Raw genomic sequence first — 17,234 nt, forward strand, 5'->3', positions numbered from 1 at the left:
TCAAGGCGGCTGTCGATCGAGGGGGAGAGGGGGGTGGCGGGAGGACGACGGGGCGAGTCGCGCTTGCTCTAGGATGTTGAGGGCAGCTACTCGAGTGCTCTTAGCTCGTGAACAGGCGACCTTAGCGGTGTCGAGGGTGGAGGAGAGCGAGAGTGTGGGCCGACGACGACGACACCTTGACCGCTCGTCCCACTCGAGCGACAACCTCGTGCGGCACTCTGGCTGGTACCAGGTCCTTCTCCAGCTCCATCGACACTCGTTCCGGCCATCCCGCAACCTCGGCGAGGCGTCCAGCTTGACCGCCCTCATCGCCCGGCCGCCGACCCTCAGCCGCTCCTCCGAGACGACGCCCTGCGCTGTACTAGACTCGCCTAGACCGAGACGGCACCTCGAGCCTCTGCCAACATGAACAGGTGCGCCCGCCAGCTCGTCGTCGCCCTTCTCCCCTCTCCTCGGAGCTCCACGCTCGTCCGACAGCTCACCGCTCAACAACCACGTACACAGGGTCGTGTCGTCGCCCGTCATTCGCAAACCCTCTCTCGCGTCGGTCCCGCGACGACGGCGCACCACATTGACCGCCCCGCTCCCTCGACTCGTCGTCCACCTCGTCCGCGCCCTCGTCGTCCTCGTCGTCCTGTGGTCCGAGCACCTCTCGTTTAGGCTCGCCGCCTCGTACGGCTGCGGCTTTGACGACACGCCCTCGGCAAAAGGCCGCGTGTGGGACGGCACCCTCGGCACCGCGTCGGGCTCGAGCGCGGGCGGCTGGACCGCCGACTCGCGCTGGCGCGACGCCCTCGCCCGAGGCGACCGCCGCGGTGCGCCCTTCCACGTCCTCGTCGTCGCCGACCCGCAGCTCCTCGACATGAAGAGCTACCCGGGCCGCAACTGGGCCCTGCGCTGGCTCGGCGTGCGCATCTCGGACGCGTACGCCCGCAAGGCGTGGACCGTCGTCACGCGGTTGAGCAGGGGCAAGAGCGGTGGAGGGGTCGACGCCGTCGTGTGGCTCGGCGACTTGCTCGACTCGGGCGTCGACACGGTCGACCAGCGAGAGTGCGTCCACCTTTCGCCCTTCCTCTCTCTCGCGCTCTCCTCGCCGTCACTGACTCTCCTTCTCCTCCTCTCCCCCTCTCAACCTCGACCGCTCTGCAGGTACGCCTCGCTCGTTCACCGCTTCCACCTCCTGTTCCCCCTCCCTCGCGCCTCGACCTCGTCCTTCTCATCCCTGTCCTCGCGCGCCGCGTCGTCGTCCGCCCTCGTGCCGCCCATCCCCTCGATCATCGTCCCGGGCAACCACGACCTCGGCCTGCACCGCTCGTCGACCTTGCTCGCCGCGTACGGCCGCGAGCGGTTCCGCGACGCGTTTGGCCCGACGTGGGGCCTGCGAGAGTGGAACGGGTGGGAGGTGGCCTGGATCGACTCGATGGCGTTGCTCGAGGACGAGTTCTGGGACACGGACGGCGGTGGGCAGTACGGCGACATGAAGCGCTGGCTCGAGGAGCTCGGACGAGGTGCGTCCTACTCTCGCTTCGTCGCACGGACCGCCTCTCGGGGGCAGCCTTGCCGACGTCGAGTCGTTCGACAGATCCACTGACTCGCGCCCTCCTGCAGGTCCCGTCACGGCGCCTCGGATCCTCCTCACGCACATTCCGCTGTACCGCCCCGAGGGCACGTCGTGCGGCCGCTCGCGCGAGCACTCGCGGCCAATCCACCAGGGCGCCGGGCGCAACTACCAGAACGAGGTCGACTCGCGCGCGTCGCAGTACCTGCTGCGCACGGTGCGGCCCTCGCTCGTCTACTCGGGCGACGACCACGACTATTGCGTCGTGCGGCACGAGGGCGTCTCGAGCCCGCTCGACGGCGTGACGCCCGTCACCGAGACGACCGTCAAGGCGTTCAGCATGGCCATGGGCGTCCGCAGGCCGGGCTACCACCTCCTGTCGCTGTACGGCCCGCTCCCGCCGGCCGGCACCTCGTCCGCCTCGTCCACCGCCGCCGCCGCCGCCGACGCCGACGACGACGAGGACGACGCGCCCATGTCGTTCACCTACACGCAGAACAACTGCCTCCTGCCCGACGCCATCGCGACCTACCTCCACGTGTACCTCCCGCTCGCCCTCTCGGTCCTCCTCTTCTTCCTCGTCCCGAAACTCGCCCTCGTCACCCGCTCGGCCTGCTCGCGCCGGCGGCACGCGCGCCGGTCGGCCGTCGCGCGCGCCAACGGCAGCACGCCGCGCGTCGGCGGCGGTGGTGGCGGCGCAGGAGGAGCGGGCGCCGGGCACCGCCACAAGCGCTCGCTCAGCGCGACGCTCCTCGGCGTCGGGGCGGGCCGGTCCCGGCGCGCGGGTGCGGGCGCGGCGGCTGAGGAGGACGCCGATGCCGAGGACGTCGAGGCCCAGTTCCCGGGCTTGCTCGGCGGGACGGCGCACCTCGACGCGGTTGGGTTTGGGCTCGGCGGCGGCGCGGCGGGCGGCGGTGGAGCGAGCGACGAGGACGAGCTCGACTTGCTCGAGGAGGAGGAGGAGCATGCGGCGGCTGTGCGAGGAGCGGGAGGTGCGGGGCTGCCGCTCGCGCACGAGCGAGGGGCGGCGAGGAGGAGCCCGGGAGGGCACGTGCGGCGCGTGAGCCGCGTCTGGCTGTGGGAGGGCGGCTCGTCCTCGCCCCAGGGCAGCGTCTCGCTCTCGTCGCCGTCCTCTCACCGACACAGCGCCTCGGCCAACTCGCTCTCGGCGCGCCTCGCTCGCGTACCGGCCCTCGTCGTCGAGCGCCTCGCGAGCAACACGCCGCTGCGCGCTGCGCTCAGGCCCGTGTACCGCGTCCTGCGCGCCGCGTGGCGCAAGGCGGCGGCGCCGTTCGTGCGGCTGTCGGGCGGGCAAGGGTGGGCGGGACGGGGCGGGCAGGCGCTCGCAGAGGCGGTGAGCGAGACGGGCGAGGTGGCGTGGCCGGCCGTCGTGTGCTGGCTCGGCGTCGCGCTGTGGTACGCGTTATAGACGAGGAGAAGGACAATTTCGCGCCGTGTGCTGAGCGCTCTCGGACCGGCAGCGTCTCTCGAGAGCCGCAGAGTGTGAGGAAAGCGATCTTTGGAGAGCGAGCAAGTTGAGAAGGTCGCCGCTTTCCCTCTCTCCTCGAGCTTGTCCTCTCGTTCTGGGCGCTCATCGCGAGACTCGACCATCGTATTACTTGCAGCACCATCGTCCTTCTGTGTGTCAAACCCGCATCGTTCCACCCTTATGCTTCTGAGCCCCGCCGGAAGAAGTTGCGCGCCGACCTCTTCTTGCGGACCCGGTTCGGCGAGACCTCGGGCGACGACGGCGACGAGATCGACGAGAGCTCCTCGTTCGTCGGCCACAAGTTGCTCGTGCGGCTCGGGTCGAAGAAGTTGATCGGCGGCTGCCGAGGGCGAGAGTGTCAGTGCGGGCTGGACGAGGGGAGGGGAAGAGAGAGACATAGAGAGAGAGAGAGACGCACGCCGGGCTCGTGAGTGTACCCCTGAGCGAGCACGAGAGCGAGGAAGAGTCAGTGACAAGCTCGAAAGGAAGGCGAGAAGAGAGAGGAGGACGGACCGAGGCCTGCGAGTCACGACGGGACCCAGGCTCGTACGGCGAGCCCTGCTCTCGACGCACAGCAGAGGGACGGCGGGAGTCGGCCGGCGAGCTCGGTTCCGACCACGACGGCAGGTCGATGCTGCTCGGCCCGAGAGCGCTCGGCGGCTCGTACGCGTCAGACTCGGCGGTCGACAACTTGCGCTCGGTGTCGGTCTGCGGAAGAGAGCGAGTGTCAGGTCCTGCTCGGAGTGCGAGGCGAGGCCTGAGGGCGCACAGGCCCGATCGAGAGCCGGTTGCCGGGGTGGGGGCCGTGCACGCTGCCACGGGCCGAGTCGGGCTCTTCGATGACGGTCTGTGCGAGGGAAATGAGTCAGTAGGTCAGTCGCTGAGGCGGCTCGACGAGGGGCAGGGCACCGAAACGTGGTGGGCGTGCCGGCGCTTGTGGTACGCCTCGACGTTGCGCATCGTCGCGGCCGACGGCGTAGAAGGACGACGGGACGTCGACGGCAGGAAAGGGTACTGCTCGACGGGAGAGCAGCGGTCAGGCGTGCGCACGGCGCAAAATTCGAGGAGGGGACGCACGAGGTGGGCCTTTTCGAGGTCGATCTTGCCCTCGCCGAGAAACTTGGCAAAGGCGGTCGTAGTCTGCGACGGCCGTCGATGTCAGGAAACTCGCCCGCTTCGAGATGATGAGGGAGAGGTGGACGCACGATGACGATCGAGGCGTAGTGGTCGAGCGCAGCTCTGTAGCGCTGCACCATGAACGGCTCGAGCTGGCGACCTCTCATGGTCGCCTCCCAGCTAGCGACCGCCTCGATGACCTTGGTCCTGCGGACGGCCCTGACGCCCTTCTGGAGGACGCCCACCTGCTCGGGCGAGAGCGTCGCGAGGCAGCTGTACCACGCCGCCGGCGCGAGCCATTCCTCGGAAAGGCCGCAGTCGGCGAACTCGGTCTCGAGGGCGCGCACGATGCGCAGGAGGAACAGGAGGTGGAACGGCGCGTTGCGGCTCGACGCGACGTGCTCGAGCGCCCAGAAGGCGATCGAGGTCGGGTCGAGCACAAGGACGTCGAGGGACGGCAGGTCGAGGTTTCGCAACTCGCCCTCGAGAAACTTCGACAGGTGCAGGTCGTGCGGCGGGAGGTTGCGCGCGCTCTGGACGCTCACGTTGGCGAACGTGTACTTGTATGCGAAGCGGTGCAGGGCGGTCGTCGGGATGAGCTGGATCGCGAACGTCTTGTCGCGGTCCGTGGGGACGCGCTTCTCCTCCTCGAGGATGTGGCGGTACCGGTAGACCTTCTCCGAGACTGCGGAAGTGCGAGCATCAGTACCGGTGACTGCGGACGCCGTCGAGAGGTCGAGAGAACGAGAACGAGGGACGCACGGGCCTCCTGATCCACCTCCTCGCTGCCGCCGGTGAGGTCGTCGAGAAGTTGCAGGCCGACCTTGCGTGTCTGGTGGTACTCGTCGCCGGCCTCGAAGCGGATCTCGACGGGAACGGCGTCGCCATACAGGAGCGAGTCGGTCAAAAGGTGCACCGAGTGGGTTTGGAGCGCCTTGTTGTGATGCTTGACGAGGTCGAGGTAGCGCGCGACGAGGCCGAGCATGCCTATTCAGGGAGTTCGGGTCAGTTTGGATTCTCGGGAAAGAGCAGACGAGAGAGGACGAGAGGGGACGGACCGTCGAAGGCAAAGGGAGGAAGCGTGGACTCGTGCAGGTGCGCGCTTTTGCGGGCGACGACGGCCGCCATGAGGCCGACACCGAGAGCATCCAACGCAGTGACCGACATGGCGCGCAAGCGTAGCTGACGAGAGGAAGAGAGGGAGAGCCGCCAGCGGAGGAACGCCGAGCTCGGATTCACCGCGGAGCCGCACGGAACGGGGCTCGCGCGGGGACCATCGCGACGGACAGGAGCAAGATAGCGCGGACAGCGAGGTGCCCGCGGACCGATCGCCAAGCGAGGCGAGTCCGAGGAGGCGAAGCGCGAGCAAGCAGAGCAGGTCGTCGAATTGGCCCTCGCAGCGGGCGCGCAAGGGTCGCAGAGCCAACAAATAGCACCGTTGCAGAGCCTGGAGCTGTCCACGAGCGGCGGGCGGCGCTGTTGCGAGCAGGAACGGCTCATCAGTGCGAGTCGAGGGCGGAGAGGAGGGGAGGAAGAGGGAGGCAGGGACGGACCAGGAAAGCTGACCGCTGTACTCTTGCATGCCCTGGGAGCTCCATGATCTGCCGTATGCGCCCGCAGATGGGGCAAGTCGTGAGCCGTTGTTGCCGACCATGCGGTGCGAAGACGACGACGACGAGCACGTCTCTCATGCTCTCACAGCTCCGCCGTTCCCTACAGACCAGCTCAAGCCTGCTTCAACGCCGCACGATGTCGCTGTACCCGCCAATCAAGGTGCGTCCGCCGTCCCTCCCCTCGCTCCTCCTCCTCCCCTCTTCCCCCACCTCGACTCGCCTCGCTCACCCACCTCGCTCGCCGCTGACCCGCCTTGCACGCCTCGCAGCCCTTCAAGACGGAGCTACTGCCAGTCTCGAATTCGAACCAGATCAGCCACAAGATCAGCGTCAAGCAGTATGGCAAAGAAGGCGTGCGTCCCAGCCCTCCCCCTCACCGCGCACGACCTCGAGCTGACTCGCCTCGCACCTACAGGGCAAGCCCGTCCTCTTCGTGCACGGTGGTCCCGGTGGCGGCTGCGACGCCAAGGACGCCCGGCGCTTCAACCCGGACGTGTACCAGATCATCCTCGTCGACCAGCGCGGCTCGGGCGACTCGCTCCCGCCCGCCGAGCTCGAGGACAACGACACGTGGGCCCTCGTCGCCGACTTTGAAAAGGTGCGCGAGCACGTCAAGGTCGACAAGTGGCACGTGTTTGGCGGCAGCTGGGGGAGCACGCTCTCGCTCGCGTACGCCCAGACGCACCCGGACCGCGTCAAGTCGCTCACGCTGCGCGGCATCTTTACCCTGCGCCGCGACGAGCTCGACTTTTTCTACCAGGGCCCTGGCACGTCGTTCCTGTTCCCGGACTTTTGGGAGGAGTACGTCGCGCCGATCCCGGAGGACGAGCGCGGCGACATGGTCCAGGCGTACTAGTGAGTCCTCGCTCTCTCCCTCCTTCTCTCTCGTACTCTCTCGTTATCCAATCGAGATCCCGCTCACGGGACCAACCCTCGCAAACAGCAAGCGCCTCACCTCTCCCGACGCCGCCGTCCGGGCCCAAGCCGGCCGCGCCTGGTCCCGGTGGGAGATGGCCACGTCGCGCCTCGCGGTCGACGAGGAGTACCTGTCGCGCGCCGACGACGCCGCGTTCGCCGACGCGTTTGCGCGCATCGAGGCGCACTACTTTGTCAACAAGGGCTTCTTCGAGAGGGACGGGTGGCTGCTCGAGAAGGCGCAGATTGACCGGATTCGCCACATTCCAGCGAGGATTGTGCAGGGGTGCGTCCCCGCTCCCTCCTTCTCCCTCTCTCCCACCCCCCTCTGCCTGTGTCCCGGTCTCGAGGCCGCACGCACCCCGAGAGCGCGACCGTCCTGACGCCTCCCCCCCCCCTCGCGCGCGCACGCCCGACGACGCACGATGCAGCCGGTACGACGTCGTGTGCCCGGCCAAGACGGCGTGGGACCTGCACCGTGCGTGGCCCGAGGCCGAGTTTGTGCGTCGCTCGCTCTCTTTTCCTTCTCCCTCTCTCTTTTCCTCTCGCTCCCTCCCTCTCCTCTCCCTCTCTCCCTCCCTCTCGACAGCCCGACTGACTCACTGACACTCGCTCTCGCACGCACACCCGCAGACCATGGTCGGCGACGCCGGGCACTCGGCGGGCGAGGCCGGGATCGAGCGCGCGCTCGTCGAGGCGACCGATGCCTTTGCCCAGCTCGAGTAAGCGTCTCTCTCTCTCTTTCGGGGTTCGCGAGAGCGCGCAGGTAGTGTAACGAGGCCGTGTTTGTGGATCTCTCTTTGGGCGCACGAGAGAGAGAGAGAGAGAGAGAGAGGGGTACAGGCACAGCTTGGGATTGCAGGCGCGAGAGCAAGGGAAGTGGGTCTACGCGGGGGAGGGATGATCTAGGACGACTTCATGGTCTGGAAGAAGGACTGTCGGCGGCGCAGAGAGAGCGAGGGGTCAGTCAGGCTCGGGCGCGAGGAGGGAGGGAGGGGAAGGGTGGAGGGACGCACCGACTCGACGCCGGCGACGGCGCGCTTGAAGGCCTCGACCTTGTCGCGGCACTCGAGGGGCGTGTCCTTGTTGTCCCTGCGGTGCGAGGCGAGAGGGGGTCAGTCGGTGATGGTGGGAGAGAGAGGGAGGGAGGGACGGACCGGAAGCACTTTGCGAGGTCGTCCTTGCCGACGTCGACTTGGCGCCACTCGTCGGTCTGTGCGCGCTCTTTGCGGACAGCCTGAGCGCGCTTCTCGAGCTCGCCGAGGTCGTGCAGGAGCGACGCCGAGTGGGGGAGCGCCTTTGCGTCGTCGCCGTCACCAGTGCCGCGCTGCTCGCGGTCGAGGTTCTCCTTTTCGAGAGCGCGTTCGATCTGGTCGCGCACGTGCTGCTCGTCGGCGCGGAGGCGTTCGAGCTCGTGGGCGAGGCGCTGCTGGATGTGCGAGTCGAGGGCCTGCTGGCGCGAGGCGGGCACGGCCGAGGACGGGGTGGTCGACTGGGACTGGAGGTGGTTGATGAGCGACTCGGAGAACTGGTCGGGCGTGCGTGGGGTGCAGGGTGGGGTCAGTTGGTGAGTCGGGGAGGGAGAGGAGGTGGGCGCACGTTGACGGGTTGGGTGCGGGCGGCAAAGAAGGACTGGTCGGCGTTGTCGGGGGTTGCCTCGTGGTCTGGCTTTGATCCCTGAGCTCCCATGGTGGCAGTGTCGGTGCGGGCCAAGGTCGAGCGAGACGAGAGTCGCTCTCATCTCGCCTCTCCTCCTCCCGGGCGACGCTCCTCTCCCACAGAGCCTCACCCGCAGCCATGTCGCTCGCACGCTCCTTCCAGCGACTGTCCCTCGCAGCACCGACCCACGCTGCGTCGTCGTCGTCGCGCCCCGTCCCCTCGCTCGTCCTCGCCGCCGCAACTTCTCGCTCGTGGTCCTCGTCGCCCTCAACCAGCACCACCACCGCCACGCGCTCGTACGCGTCCCACGCCACCCACCTCGGCAACCTCGCTCCTCACCCGGGCTCAAAGTCCAACGTGCGTCTCCCCTCTCCCTCCTTGTCCTCCCCCTTCCTCCCTCCTCATCTCCCTCCCCGCCTCGCTAACCCGCCCCTCCCTCGCAGCGCAAGCGCATCGGTCGCGGCATCGGCTCCGGTCGCGGTGGCACCTCGGGTCGGGGCCACAAGGGCCAAGGCGCGCGCAGCGGCAACAGCAAGCTCAAAGCCGGCTTCGAGGGCGGCCAGACCCCGCTCACGCGCGCCTTCCCAAAGCGCGGCTTCACCAACCCCAACGCCGACAACCTCGTGCCGCTCAACCTCGAGCGCCTGCAGCACTGGATCGACCGCGGCCTGATCGACCCCTCGAGGCCCATCACCATGCGCGAGCTGTACCAGACCCGGTGCGTCCACGGCGTGCACGACGGCGTAAAGCTCCTCGCCGACGGCGCCCAGCACTTTACGGCCGAGGGCGTCGAGATCGTCGTGTCCAAGGCGAGCGACAGGGCCATCAAGGCCGTCGAGAAGCTCGGCGGTACCCTCGTCGCCCGGTACGAGAACCGCTTGACGCTCGTAAGTCGCGCCTCTCTCCTCTCCTCCTGGAACGTCCGCACCTGACTCTCCCTTTCCACCTTCCCCTCCTTTAACCTCCCTCCTTGCCCTCCCCTCCCTCCCTCCCTCCCTGCCCCTCCCCTCGCCCCTCGCCCCTCGCCCACACACAGCGCGCCCTCATCCGCCCCGAGTCCTTCTTCCTCAAGGGCCGCCCGCTCCCAGGCAAGGCCGACCCCGTCGCCCGCCGCCACCTCTTGTACTACTCGAACCCGGACAAGAGGGGCTACTTGGCCCTCGAGGCGCTGCGGGTGCGGGAGCAGCGGGAGCGGGAGCAGGGGGAGGGCGCGGAGCTGAGGGTGGAGGTCCAGGGGCAGCAGGGCGAGGCGGCGCCGCAGCCGAGTGCATGAGCGAGCGCGAGCGGGTGGGCGTCGGGCGAGGAAGGTGGCGCGAGCGCACGCGCGCGCGTGCGTGTAACAGCAGCAGGATGTCACTCTCTCTCTCGCTCGTCCTGTCGTTCGCAGAGCCCGTCTTTCTGCCGTGCGCCGCGAGAGCATGTTGCACGCTCTCCCTCGCTCGCGCGCTGGCTCTCTCGCTCTCTCGATTCGCTCTCGCTCTCTCGCGAGACGAGGCAGGGCACAGAGACAGCTTGAGACAGCACACGGCGTCGTACTGCACGGCGAGGAGTGGCGGCCGAGGAGGAGGAGAGAGAGAGAGAGGAAGGGAGAGGGCCGAGCGCGCGCTAGATGAACATGTCGGGGTCGCCTGCGGGCGCGACGCGAGAGGGGACAGGCGAGGGAGGTGGGCTCGTCAATTGTCGCTCGGCGCTCGGCGGGACGACGTGGGACGAGAGAGAGGGAAAGAGAGAGAGCGAGAGACGCACGGCTCGTCATGATGCGGTACACGGTCGCCGACAGGTCCTTGCCGATGGCGCGGTGCGTCGCCGTCCCGTCGAGGTTGCGGCCCTTCTGCTCAGGCGCGCGAGAGAGGCAGCGTCAATGTGCGCCCTGAGAAAGGAAGGGAGGGAGGAGGCGACGGACCCCAATCCCAACGAGCATCTCCCTCCTGTCCCTCTCGCCCTCGCACGCCTGCCACGCCTCGTACAGCTCGCGCAGGGTCGGGTACTCGGCGACGATGCCCTTTGCGACGGGCTCGGTCACCTTGGGCACGCTCGCGAGCAGCTTGATGTACGTGTCCTGCAGGTCCTTGCCGCTCTGCACCTTGTCCTCCGAGGTGCCGAGGAGCGCGACGTGCGAGTGCTTGAGGCGCCTGCCAGGAGCAGGCGAGAAGAGTCAAGTCAGGACGGTGAGGCTGAGAGAGAGAGAGAGAGAGAGAGAGAACGAGGGCGCACTGGTAAGGTTTCTGCCCGACGTCGAACGTGAGCTGCTCGAGCCAGTCGACCGCCTCTGACACCTTGTCGACGCTGACGATCATGCACCGCGACTCGATCTGGACCCTGTGCGAAGTTGGACCTAGCAGCAGTCAGTCTCGCGCCCGGAACGAGGGACGCAGAACCGACAGCGAGCGAGCTCTCGACGCACCTCATGAGCGCGAGCTCGAGCTCGTCCTTGCCCGGCTGCCGCTCGCCAATCCCCGCCGGCCTGACCGCCCGCTCGTCGCCCGCCCCGCCACGCACCGAGTTGCGGTACGCCTCCTGCCGCGCGCGCTCCATGTCGCGAAAGAGCGACCCGAGGCCAAACACGAGCACGAACAGGTTGACGTGCGCTGCGAGGCGCGCCTGGATCGTCGACAGGTGCGCCGACAGGGTCGAGTTGGCGACGTGCGTCGAGAAGTCGAGGGCCGAGCTGGGGACGATCGAGCGCGTGTCAGAGTGCCGCCGAGAGAGGGGAAATGAGAGCGAGAAAGGCGAGGACGCACAGGAAGACGAGCCGCGAGTCCTCCTCGACGACGATGTGCTCGCCGTCCCGCAGCGGGACAAACATGCGCCGCTCGTCGCTCCACATGCGGTCGCACACGCGCGTCCACCGCACCGCCCCCTCGACCTCGAGGTCGCCCAGCACGTCCTCCTCCTCTCTCGCCGCCGCCGCTCGTCCAGGCTCCTCGACGTCGCACGCGTACGCCGCGAGGCGCTCGCGCACGTCGCGCACGATGTCGAGCCACGGCGAGCCCTTGACCGCGCCGGCCTTCTTGCGCGGCCGTTTGCGGCTCGCGCCCGCGCCGGCCGCGGCCGGCTCGTCGACGTCGTCGCCGCCCTCGTCGCCGAGGAGGAAGGCCCGGCCCGAGACATGCATGGTGAGCTCGGCCGTCGACGCCTTCTTGTCGCCGGCGCGGAGCGTGTTGGCCTCGCGCAGCCGGACCCGGTCGGCCGTCTCGAGCTTCTTGAGCGCCGTTTTGCTCAGGCCGGCCGTCGACGAGGCGGATGCGGCTCGAGCGGGTGCGGGTGCGGTCGAGGTAGAGTTGGTGGACGTCGTCGGCCGAGCGACCTGTGCGAGCGAAAGGTCAGGGTTGGGAACGTCGGCCGGCGAACGAGAGGAGGACGCACCTTCTTCTGCGGCCCGGGTCCCAGCGCGTCCTCCCGCCCACCGTCTGCCGCAGCCGCGCTCGCCGACCTCTTGCGCCCCGCCGCCGCGTCCACCTCGCCGTCGAGCGCGCGCCCCTTGCCCTTGCCCTTCTTCTCCCTGCCGCCCTCGTCGACCCCGGCCCTGTCCTTGGCCCGCCCCTTGCCCTTGACCTTGCCCTTGGGGCCCGGGCTCGTCAGAATGTCGGCCCACAGGTCCTCCTCGATCGGCGGGCGCCACTGCGGGTCGGTCCTCGCCGTCGCCGCCGTCGTGGACCGGATGTCGACGAGGTCGAGGTCGTCGTTGAGGTCGGGCCGGAACAGGCTCGAGCTGCCCGGCCCGCCGGCGCGGCTTCGGCCCTTGCCCTTGGCGGTCGGGGCGGGCGAGAGCGCGTGGTAGGCGGGCGAGGACGAGGGAAAGGCGTGCGCTGCGGCGCGGTGTGCAGGAGGAGGAGGGAGGCCGTGCGGCGAGGATGTCGGGGCGAGGTGCGACGAGGAGAGGTCGGGAATGACGGCGAGGGTGTGGGAGCGGGCGAGAGGGAGGGTCTGCACAAGGCAGAGGGTCAGCAACTGCGCTCGGTTGCGGGAAAAGAGCCTCCAGGAGGAGGAGGAGGAGGAGGGACGCACCTGCGCCGCCGACGTTCCGGTCCCGACGAGCAAGCTCGCGCTACGCCCGGCCGTCTGGCCGGCCGACCGCGCACTAGACAGGCCGGCGCCGCCCCAAAGAGTGCTGACGGCGGGGAGCGAGTCCTCGGACGAGGGGTCGGGGAACGGGCGCATGGTCCTGCGAGCTCGCGGGTCAGTGTGCGCGCCTGCGAGAGGTAAAGGGAGAGCTGACGCACCGTGCTGCAAGGTCCATGGCGGTCCCTCCCACGATGACCACCTCGTCGTCGTCCTCATCGCCCAACCTCGCCGACCTCGCTGCCACGACGACCGGCAGCTCGTCGTCGCTGCTGTCGCCCAGCTCGATGATGTTGGACGGCTGCTGCGCGAGCCTGCGCGCGCCCGTGGCTGCAGCGCTGGTCGAGCGGGCGCGTGGGTCGGCGGGCGGAGGACGCGTCGAAGCGTGCGACTTGGTGCGGGACGGCTCAACAACCACGAGGCCGTCCGAGGAAGGTGACTCCATGCTGGCGGGAGCACGCTGCGCGCTCGGCGGAGCTGCTGTGTCGACGACAGCGATGTGGAGGAGCGCGAGCCGAGAGGTCGGCGGGCGACAACGCCGAGCACGTCCAACGTCAAGCTCTCTTCTCGTTCTGCGCAGCTCTCGACTGCTCACAGAGGGTATCGAGAGCAGCCTCGTGCTCTGCGAGAGCGTGCGCGACGAGGGCGACGGGCTCGGTCCTCTCCGCCGCTTCTTCCCTCGACGACGAGGTAGATCGAGCAGTTGCAGAACAAGCAGCGCATCCAGCGCGTCCTCAAGCGAGTACCGACACAACAAGCAGACCCTCCCGTCCTCCCACCCGCCGCCGCGTGCGCTCCCTCCCGGTCCTCCTCGCGGTTCCGCTCAGGCGGCAGGCGGCGCGGTGGACGGCTCGGCCGGCAGCAGGCCCGCCTTCTTGAGCTTGAGCTTGTAGTTGCTGACTGCGAGGGGCGGAGGAGGGGCAGGACGAGTTAGTGAGGCGCACGAGAGAGAGAGGGGAGGGAAAGGCGAGGACGCACTCTCGCGCGAGATCTGGTTCGTCGAGACGTCGTTGTCGGGCCACAGCTTGACGATCTGCGCGACAATCCGAGTCAGTATGAGAGACAGGTGACGAGAGAGAGAGATAGGGAACAGAGGACGCACACGCTGGTAGAGGAGCTTGCGCGCGTTCTTGCCCGAGTACGGCTTCTCGGCCTTGTCCTTGGACTTCTCGAGGCTCCTGCGGGGCGAGACGTTCGTCAGGTCGCGTCCGAGAGAAGCTCGAGGCTTCGAGAGGCGCAGGAGAGAGAGAGAAAGCGGGACGCACTGCTTCTCGACCGTCAACTCGGACTTCTTGTCCTCGATCTCGCCGACCTTGAACAGCGCGTCGCGGATGACGTCGTTGAACCGGAAGCGCCACTTGGGCTCGCCCGCTGCGTCGACAGCAAGGACTCTCGTCAGTAGCGGTCCTGCGCGAGCGCAGGAAGGTCCGACGAGGCGAGAGAGGTCGACGCACAGTCCTTGTCCTCGTCGTCGCCGCCCTTGTCCGGCGCCGGCGAGTCGGCGGCCGCTCCATCGAGCGCCCCGAGCGCCGGTGTCGCGATCGCAGGCGAGTTGCCGAACCCGGGTGCCCTCGCGACCGGCTCGGGCGTCCTCCTCGCCGCCTGCGCTCCGCCGCCGGGCAGGCCGCCGATGCCGCCGCCACCGCCCTCGGCCTGCTTCTTGTCCCACGACTCGAGCTTGGCGAGGTACTCGGCGTGCTGGACCGGGTAGTGCTCGTCGATCTGCTTGGTGACGAGCGCGCACAGGTCGTCCTGCTGCTTGGTGAGGTCGGCGATCCGGCCCGAGTAGACCTCGCGCTTGATGAGCTTCTTCATCGTGAACAGGTTGTAGCCAAAGATGTCGGGCATGACGGCGAAAAAGTCGTCGTCGTACTCGTCGAGGCGCAGGGCGTGGAACGCGACGCCGATGAGCGTCTCCTTGAGGTCGGGCGGGAACTTGTTCTTCTGCTCCCACACGGCTGCGGGCGCAAGTCGTGAGTGCTCGAACGCGTCAAGGCACGAGAAAGAGAGAAGGAGAGAGGAACGCACTGCTTGCGACCTCGCGCCTGAGCATGGCAAAGTCGTCCTCGAGCTCCTTCGAGAAGACGCCCTTCTCGCGCACCTTCTTGGGCGGGAACGGCGACCCAGCGTTGGGCGGCAGGCCACCCTCGGTCGACTTGTCCGTGTCGGGAACGTGTACTGCGAGATCGCGAAAAGGTCAGAGCCCTGCTGGAGGGAGAAGAGGAGGCGAGGCGAGGACGCACTGGGCTTGCCGTCCGGGCCCATGACGATCTTGTTCGACTTGCGCCTCGACGACGCGCCCGGGATCGGGTTGCCGTTCTCGTCGAGCTGCGGGCGCGAGGGCGTCGACGTGAGTGCGAGAACGAGAGGGGGGTGACATGAGAGAAGGTGCGAGCGCACCTTGGGCTTGTTCTTGGACCCCTTGACGCGCCCACGCCGGCCCAGGACCTCGACTGGGCCGGACTGGATGAAGTAGCCGTCGCGGAGCGGGCGAGCAAACGAGCGAGGCTGTCGCAGGAAGGTGGGGGCGGTCAGGAGGGACCGGGCGAGGGGCGCGATCGAGGGAGAGGAGAGAGCGACGCACCTCGTACAGGCCGATCTCGGCGTCGTCGACGAACGGGTCCTGCGTGTCGTAGCCGCCGAATCGACCGAGCACGACGTTGGGCCCGCGCTTGCGCTTCTTCTTCTGCGAGAGGGGGAGGACGCAAAGCGTTGTCAGTGCCGCGGTCGCGAGAGGCTCGACGAGCGCGAGGGCGACGGGACGCACCGGCGGAGCACCGTTCTCGCCTCCCTCGGTCGCAGGCGTGCCCTCGGCGGCGCCTTCCTTGTCCTGGCCCTCGGGCTCGCTGTCCTCGTCCACCTTGGGCGGCTCATCCTCGGGGATGAGGCCCTTGTCCTTGCAGATGGCGCGCACGTTGAACTCGGGGACGACGGCGCCCTTGCGCGGCGGGAGCGCAATGTCGAGGCGGATCGTCGTGCGCTCCTTGTGCTCGAGCGGGGGCGGGGTCGGCGAGTGCGCGCGGCGGCGGCGGCGCTTCTTCTTGGGCTGCTCGTCGGCGTCGCCCTCCTTGTCGGCGTCGGCGTCCTGCATCTCGGCGTCGCCGGTACCGCCGGTAGACGGGCGCACGACCTTCTTGACCGTCTTGGACGTCGAGGGCGCGCCGTCGACCATCTCGACGTCGTCGCCGGCACGACCGGCAGGGCCGCTCGCGTTCGAGCTCGAGTCGTCGTCCGAGTCGTCATCTTCGTCGTCGTCCTCCTCCTCGTCCTCGTCGTCGACGCCTGCGACTTGGGGCGTGTCGGACCCCTCGCCCTCTCCCTCTCCCTCGGTCCCCGACCCGTCCCCACTGTCGCCCTCGGATCCGTCCTCCTCCTCGCCGTCGTGGTCGCCGTCATCTTCATCGTCGTCGTCGTCCGAGTCGACGACGAGGACCTCGTGCCCGCGCGCGTCGGTCGTGAGGCTCTGGCGGGGCTTGGCCGCGGGTGCGCGACCGGGGCTCGTCTCGCGCTTGACGGCGGTGGCAGGGCGCGGCGGGGCGAACGAACCGGAGGTAGGCTTGGCGTGCGAGGGCGAGGACGGGGTGGCGTTGGACGAGGCTGGGGCCGACTGGTCGAGAAGGGCGCGCTGCTCCATGCGGCCGAGCCACGAGGTGCTGGCTTGCTCGGCGTCGCGCTGTGCGAAAGGGTCGCCGTCTGGGTGCACGTCTGGCAGGGGCATGGCTCTGGTCGGGAGGTGGGAGCGGCCGGGCGTGAGTGGGGAGAGGACGAGGAGGAGCGGCGAGAGACGCGACCGAACCACGGCAAACATCTCTCGCCCTCTCGCTCTGGGACGCGTTCTGGCCCGCTCAGACTGCTCAGCGGCAGCCGTACGCTCGCTTGACGGCCGCGACAGACCCGCCTGGTCCCTCCCCACCTCTGACCTCGGTCGGCCGTCGACTTCATCTCTCGCGCGGTCCCGCCTCCGCTACAGCTCTCGAAGCCGCAGACCTGCAGTCTCAAGGACAGCAGAGCACGCGCAGAAAAGGCGAAACTGTCTCTTCGGACGGTCCGCGGACGCCGGCGCCGTCTCGTCCGTCTCTCGGTCTGCTCAAGCCGCATCTCTGGCTGCCGCTTCGCTGCTCGTCAAGCTGCTTGGGAACTCGCTCAGCTTGTTCAAGGAGCCGCGCTGAACAGCCAGGTGCGCCCACTCTCTCTCCACCTCACGCCGCCCGGACCCTGCTCACTCCCCGTCCCTCCCACTCTCAGCGCCGATGCCGCCGCCCTCGCCCTCGTCCCGCACTTCGAGACGACGCGGCAGCGCGCCACCTGCTACCGTCTACCGCCGCGTTTCGCACGCGCCGCACCACCACCACCACCGGCACCGCGAGCCGGGAGCCGAGGACGAGCCGCCGCACGAGGGCGGGCCAGGCTGGTTCGGGCACCTGTGGCAGGAGTGGGAGGACAGGAGGAGGAGGAAAGAAGGGAGCGAGGAGCAAGGAGAGCGCAGCAGGGCCGATGAGGAGCCCAAGGGAGGGACAGACGGTGCGTCTCGGCTCATCCTCCCTCGATCTTGCCGGCGCCCGTACTGACCCTCTTGCCGCCCACAGACTCGCGCTTCCAGCCCACGAGCGTCAACAACTCGCACTTCGAGCCGCAGCAGGCGGCTGAGCCTCAAGCCGCCGTCGACTCGGGCGCAGAGAACTCGGACGACACCGGCGGTGCGTCCTCCTCCCTCGTCTCTGCGAGGCGCCGCCGCTCACGCTCTTCCCGCACGCACAGCTGCAAGTCGTTCCGACACGTCCTTCGACACCCCGAGTCGTCCTCTTCCTTCCTCTACGAGCTT

General features: G+C 68.7%; 7 protein-coding genes across 7 annotated transcripts; 3 read left to right on the forward strand and 4 right to left on the reverse strand.

Annotated features, from left to right (window-relative positions):
* Positions 1-627: 627 nt before the first annotated feature.
* Positions 628-1,510, forward strand: RHOBADRAFT_25577 (uncharacterized protein; the record flags this gene model as incomplete). Its single annotated transcript, XM_018412696.1, has 2 exons — positions 628-1,050; positions 1,150-1,510. Coding segments are annotated over exons 1-2 (549 nt in total), but the record flags the coding sequence as incomplete, so codon positions are not given.
* Positions 1,511-3,225: 1,715 nt separating this feature from the next.
* Positions 3,226-5,330, reverse strand: RHOBADRAFT_42850 (uncharacterized protein; the record flags this gene model as incomplete). Its single annotated transcript, XM_018414121.1, has 10 exons — positions 3,226-3,387; positions 3,466-3,486; positions 3,561-3,566; positions 3,621-3,755; positions 3,817-3,894; positions 3,957-4,061; positions 4,125-4,187; positions 4,253-4,848; positions 4,926-5,150; positions 5,222-5,330. The coding sequence occupies 10 exons, from the start codon at positions 5,328-5,330 to the stop codon at positions 3,226-3,228; spliced, it is 1,500 nt and encodes a 499-aa protein (XP_018272558.1).
* Positions 5,331-5,912: 582 nt separating this feature from the next.
* Positions 5,913-7,488, forward strand: RHOBADRAFT_52506 (uncharacterized protein; the record flags this gene model as incomplete). Its single annotated transcript, XM_018416373.1, has 6 exons — positions 5,913-5,936; positions 6,046-6,129; positions 6,192-6,631; positions 6,720-6,977; positions 7,123-7,192; positions 7,325-7,488. 6 exons carry the CDS (start codon positions 5,913-5,915, stop codon positions 7,415-7,417), a joined length of 969 nt encoding a protein of 322 aa, XP_018272559.1. The 3' UTR covers positions 7,418-7,488.
* A 32-nt stretch (positions 7,489-7,520) lies between these two features.
* On the reverse strand, positions 7,521-8,392 carry RHOBADRAFT_25581 (uncharacterized protein). Its single transcript, XM_018412697.1, has 4 exons — positions 8,291-8,392; positions 7,849-8,219; positions 7,708-7,783; positions 7,521-7,626 (listed from the first exon to the last, which is right to left on the reverse strand). Exons 1-4 carry the CDS (start codon positions 8,378-8,380, stop codon positions 7,597-7,599), a joined length of 567 nt encoding a protein of 188 aa, XP_018272560.1. The 5' UTR covers positions 8,381-8,392; the 3' UTR covers positions 7,521-7,596.
* A 96-nt stretch (positions 8,393-8,488) lies between these two features.
* Positions 8,489-9,713, forward strand: RHOBADRAFT_35158 (uncharacterized protein; the record flags this gene model as incomplete). Its single annotated transcript, XM_018413256.1, has 3 exons — positions 8,489-8,707; positions 8,794-9,237; positions 9,387-9,713. 3 exons carry the CDS (start codon positions 8,489-8,491, stop codon positions 9,621-9,623), a joined length of 900 nt encoding a protein of 299 aa, XP_018272561.1. The 3' UTR covers positions 9,624-9,713.
* Positions 9,714-9,866: 153 nt separating this feature from the next.
* Positions 9,867-12,857, reverse strand: RHOBADRAFT_52509 (uncharacterized protein; the record flags this gene model as incomplete). Its single annotated transcript, XM_018416374.1, has 9 exons — positions 9,867-9,978; positions 10,097-10,181; positions 10,254-10,482; positions 10,565-10,669; positions 10,755-11,018; positions 11,092-11,657; positions 11,717-12,277; positions 12,359-12,515; positions 12,574-12,857. The coding sequence occupies 9 exons, from the start codon at positions 12,855-12,857 to the stop codon at positions 9,956-9,958; spliced, it is 2,274 nt and encodes a 757-aa protein (XP_018272562.1). The 3' UTR covers positions 9,867-9,955.
* A 242-nt stretch (positions 12,858-13,099) lies between these two features.
* On the reverse strand, positions 13,100-16,130 carry RHOBADRAFT_52510 (uncharacterized protein; the record flags this gene model as incomplete). The annotated part of the gene is made up of 10 exons (XM_018416375.1): positions 13,100-13,312; positions 13,391-13,445; positions 13,515-13,590; positions 13,678-13,783; positions 13,867-14,370; positions 14,441-14,590; positions 14,656-14,740; positions 14,813-14,920; positions 14,997-15,098; positions 15,180-16,130. 10 exons carry the CDS (start codon positions 16,128-16,130, stop codon positions 13,236-13,238), a joined length of 2,214 nt encoding a protein of 737 aa, XP_018272563.1. The 3' UTR covers positions 13,100-13,235.
* Positions 16,131-17,234: the final 1,104 nt, after the last annotated feature.

The sequence above is a fragment of the Rhodotorula graminis genome (assembly GCF_001329695.1).
Source record: "Rhodotorula graminis WP1 unplaced genomic scaffold RHOBAscaffold_4, whole genome shotgun sequence".
NCBI classification, from domain to species: Eukaryota; Fungi; Basidiomycota; class Microbotryomycetes; order Sporidiobolales; family Sporidiobolaceae; genus Rhodotorula; species Rhodotorula graminis.

Bases quoted from the DNA above. Each gene is read 5' to 3' on its own strand.
- RHOBADRAFT_25581 (XM_018412697.1), bottom strand. From the start codon at position 8,380: ATGGGAGCTCAGGGATCAAAGCCAGACCACGAGGCAACCCCCGACAAC. The intron at 8,220-8,290 runs GTGCGCCCACCT...ACGCCCGACCAG, and splicing joins CCCGCACCCAACCCGTCAAC to TTCTCCGAGTCGCTCATCAA. The intron at 7,784-7,848 runs GTCCGTCCCTCC...CTCGCACCGCAG, and splicing joins GACCTCGCAAAGTGCTTCCG to GGACAACAAGGACACGCCCC.